General features: G+C 70.1%; 1 protein-coding gene across 1 annotated transcript in view; it reads right to left on the bottom strand.

Moving 5' to 3' along the window:
- MAN2B1 (mannosidase alpha class 2B member 1) overlaps positions 1–3918 on the bottom strand; it is a 9752-nt gene that overhangs the window by 898 nt on the left and 4936 nt on the right. The window contains exons 6-21 of the mRNA XM_026058313.1: positions 3553–3695; positions 3341–3457; positions 3152–3234; positions 2937–3057; positions 2779–2857; positions 2598–2707; positions 2178–2285; positions 1948–2064; positions 1676–1870; positions 1255–1352; positions 1053–1176; positions 857–975; positions 682–783; positions 503–590; positions 330–410; positions 7–252 (exon numbers count right to left, since the gene is read on the bottom strand). Coding sequence (XP_025914098.1) covers positions 7–252; positions 330–410; positions 503–590; positions 682–783; positions 857–975; positions 1053–1176; positions 1255–1352; positions 1676–1870; positions 1948–2064; positions 2178–2285; positions 2598–2707; positions 2779–2857; positions 2937–3057; positions 3152–3234; positions 3341–3457; positions 3553–3695 — 1931 coding nt within the window. The remainder of the gene's footprint in view (positions 1–6; positions 253–329; positions 411–502; positions 591–681; positions 784–856; positions 976–1052; positions 1177–1254; positions 1353–1675; positions 1871–1947; positions 2065–2177; positions 2286–2597; positions 2708–2778; positions 2858–2936; positions 3058–3151; positions 3235–3340; positions 3458–3552; positions 3696–3918) is intronic.

The following is a 3918-nucleotide window of genomic DNA, read 5'->3' as shown; positions in this document are numbered from 1 at the left end:
CCGTCCCCGCGTCACCTGCTGGAGGCTGGGCTGGCCGTGGCGGTAGGACGAGCCCCCGCCGGGCGCCAGCACCACGTAGGGCGCCATGAACTCCTGCTGGGCCAGCGGCCGGTGCTGGTCGGCCGCCGACTCCACCGTGTCGAGGAGGACGAGGTGGCGGCCGCGCACCACCAGCCCCTTGTTGTCGGCCCCGGACTCCTGCAGCGGCTCCCCCACGCCCCGCGCGTCGTCGTACAGGAGCCGCCGATGGACCTGGAGTCGTTGGGGGAGGCGGTTAAAATCCCAGTTTGTCCCCAACTCGGGGACCACCGYGCTTGTCCCCTCCTCACCATGAGCTCCAGGGAGCCATCGATGATGCTGCTGCCGCCCTGCGACCGGTCCGTCAGCACTGTCAGCTGGAACTTCTTGTCCTAGAGCAAGGAGGACAGGGCCATGCGTGAGACGAGCTCTGCCCCGGGCTCAGCCCGCGGTGCCCCYCCCACTACCACCCTGAGGCCAGTGCCTTGATGTAGATGCGGCTGTTCACAGGGTAGTAATTCCCCGCGACCGGCTCCGTCTGGCTCAGGTTCCACGTGGGACGGTAGTCGCGCCTAGGGGACAAGGTAGAGCCCAAATACGGGGGGGTGTCACCGTGCCAAACGCCCGCACCGCCCCCGCGCATGGCCCTGCGACCTCCCTGACCTGCGCTCCAGGATCTGCCGCCCGTTGGAGTCGGTGTAGAAGCGGGCGTTCGTCTGCAGCGTGGTCTCAAAGCGGCTGATGATCTCCTTGCCCCAGCCGTCCCTGAGAGGCGGCGAGAGGTGAGCCGGGCTGCCGGGGCGGTTCCCGGCCGCTCCGAGCGGCTCCCCGAACTCACGCCACGGGGATGGGCCCCACGGTCCACTCCAGCTCCACGAAGGGCTGCCCCGCGTAGAGACGCACCACCTGGGAGCACCACGAGGAGAAGTTCTGGTAGACCTCCTGCACCAGGGCGTTCTGCGAGGGACACGCGGGGCGTCAGGGCCACCGTCCCGGGGACACCCCCGGGGACGCCCCCCGGCCCCGCGACCCACCTTCACCAGGTACGTGGGGACCTGCTTGGAGCCGGAGACGGGGAAGGGCTCGGACCGGTTGGGCCGGAAGATGTAGGCGCCCGAGGCCTGGGGATTCTCCTCATTCCCGGTGCTCGCGTTGTACCTGGGCGAGAGGAGCACGYGCCGTGGGGAGGGCCCTAGCGCCGGGAAGCCAGGCGTCCGGGGCCCTGCTGGCACCCACCAGTAGAAGCTCTGGAAGACGGGCAGCGAGATGCTCTTGTCCAGGTTCTGGATCTCCTTGAGGTGCCCGGTGAGGGGGTCGAACAGCACCCGGACGTGCTGCGGGGAGGACACGGCGCTGGGTCGAGCATCTCTCTCCCGTTGCTTCCCGCTCCCCCATCCCCGCTCGGCCCTTGGACAACCCCTTCCCAGGGCCTCCAGCTTGCCCAATCACCCCAGAACTGGTTTAACTGGGCCACGGAGGCGCAGCTCCGCTGGTGGAGCAACACCGATGGTTTTTCTCCCCAGCGTTTTGGGGCGAGACGCTGGCAAAAGCCCAAGGGACCGGCTCCAGCCTCTGGGACCCACCATCGCACGGGGAAAGACCCGGAGCCCAGCCCGCACCTCCCTGGGGGCCGCGTCCCTCCCCAGCAGGGCCGTACCTCGTTCTGGATCTCCCGGGCCCGCAGGGACACCGGGGGCCGGGCCAGGCGCGCGTGGGGGTCCCCGCGGCCCAGCCGGGAGACCGTGAAGGTGCTGAAGCCCACGGCGGGCGCCGAGGCCTGGAAGATGAGCTCCCGCGTGGCGTTGCCTCGGTCCCGCCGCAGCCGGTGGGTGAAGCGGGAGACGGGGACGACCTGGGGAGGGGGGCAGGGAGGCGTCAGAGGGGGGGTCGCGAGGCCGGGGGCAGCCCGGGGGACGGGTCTCGGCTCACCTCGCTGGGCACGGGCTGGCCCTGGGGGTCCGTCACCGCGTAGGACGCCCCGTTCACCGGCAGCCGCACGGGCCAGGACACGCGGCGGCCCAGGGGGTTGTAGAGGATCACGATGAACTGGAGGAGACAGACGGACGCGCTGCATCAGCCTCGCCGCCCCCCCCAACAACCCCTCCGCCCCGGTTCTCCCCCCCGAACGCGGCCGCAGCCCCCGGCGCCGAGGTCCTTACGCGGCCGGCCGCCTCCGTCAGGGGACACGTGCTGACGTTGAGGGCGTTGCAGAAGATGAAGTTCTCCTTGATGCCGCTGATGCTGGCCAGGGCGTTGGCGACGAGGACCTGCGGGGAGCAAGGGACRGTCGCGGCGCAGCCCCGTCACCCCGGCCGTGCCGTAACGAGGGGCGGCAAACGAGGCCAGAAGCAGCCGGGGCCACGGACATCGGCTCGTCCCTCTGTCCCCCAGACCGTGGCCRCAGTCACGGGCTTGTCCCTGGCTCTCATCCTCTGGCCACGGTCATGCAGCCACCAGCTTGTCCCCCAGGCAATGCCATGGCCACTGGTTTTGTCCCCAGACGCCGGTCACAGTCCTGGCCACCCGCTTGCCCCCCCCAAACGCCGTCTCGCCCCCCGAACCGGCCGCAGGACCCTCACCTGGCAGGCCTCCCACCCCGCGGCCAGCTGCTTGGCGTAGTCGTTGGCCACGTGCTGCTTCTCCGTCCCGGTCACGGCGTCGTGGTGCTGGGCCACGGCCACGGCTTCGCCTGCCGGGGGGGCGGAGGGGCGTCAGGGCGGCGCGGAGGGGCCCGCGGGCGCTTCGAGCGCCGGCACTTACGGAGCACGGAGCCGTCCCCAGACCCGTAGGGCCCTTCCCGTGCCGCCGGCCCCGTCACGGCCTCCAGCTGGTTGCAGATCTGCCGGGTGGGGAAGGGAACGTCAGGAAGAGGGGCCCAGGYGTCCGGGCCGCGCCGCGGGGCCGGGACCCCGACCCACCTGCAGGAAGTTGTTGCTGAGCCGCTCGTAGCGCTTGAAGGCCGGCCGGCTGGTGAAATACCCCGTCCAGAACTGGTGGGGACCGTCGGCGTAGGGGAAGAAGTCGTCCGTCTTCAGGGACCTGCGGGACACTCAGGCCGCGTCCGTGCCCGCCCGCTCCTCTCTCCCCAGGGGCCCCCCGGACGCCTGGGCTCCCTCTCCGTCCCCGACCTCACCAGGACAGGTTGGCCCGGTGCAGCTCCCACAGGTAGCAGGACGGGGTGGAGTAGAGCACGTGGACGCGGCTGCCGTTGGCTTGCTGGAGAAGACGGGCATGGGGTGAGCTGTCGGGGATGGAGCAGAGGGGGGACGGGACATCGGGGGAGGCCCAGGGGACGGGAGGTGACACGGGGGACCCCGCTCACCCGGGCGTTGACGTGGGCGATCAGCTTGTCCATGTTCTTGAACCACAGGTTGGCGTTCTCGTACTGGAAGTCGGAGCCCATCGTCATGATGATGTGGTTGGTGCGGTACTGCTTGGCCTGGGGAGGGACCGGTTAGCACCCCCGGGCCCAGAGCCCAGGCGTCCGGGCACCCCGAGGCCCGGGGAAGGGCCCAGGCGTCCGGGGCTGCTCACCTGGTCAGTTGCGATCCCCAGGAAGGTGGTGACGATGGTGTCCACGTTGTTCTCCTCGCTGTCCCCGTCCACCACGGGGGGGTCAGAGCAGAGCTGGTCCCAGCAGAAACCGGACGGGGGGTTGTAGACGTCGGGGAGGATGCCTGGGGACAGGGATGGGGACAGGGTTGGGGACAGGGCAACTGGTCTGGGGACAGGGATGGGGAACAGCCTGGAAACAAGGGAACTGGCCTGGGGACAAGGGATGGGGACAGAGATGGGGAACAGCCTGGAGACAAGGGAACTAGCCTGGGGACAGGGTTGGGGACAGGGGAACTGGCCTGGGGACAAGGGATGGGGACAGGGATGGGGAACAGCCTGGGGACA

Source organism: Apteryx rowi, unplaced genomic scaffold (assembly GCF_003343035.1).
Source record: "Apteryx rowi isolate R43461 unplaced genomic scaffold, aptRow1 scaffold_1452, whole genome shotgun sequence".
Taxonomy (NCBI): Eukaryota; Metazoa; Chordata; class Aves; order Apterygiformes; family Apterygidae; genus Apteryx; species Apteryx rowi.
This window is presented reverse-complemented; position numbering and strand designations above follow the sequence as displayed.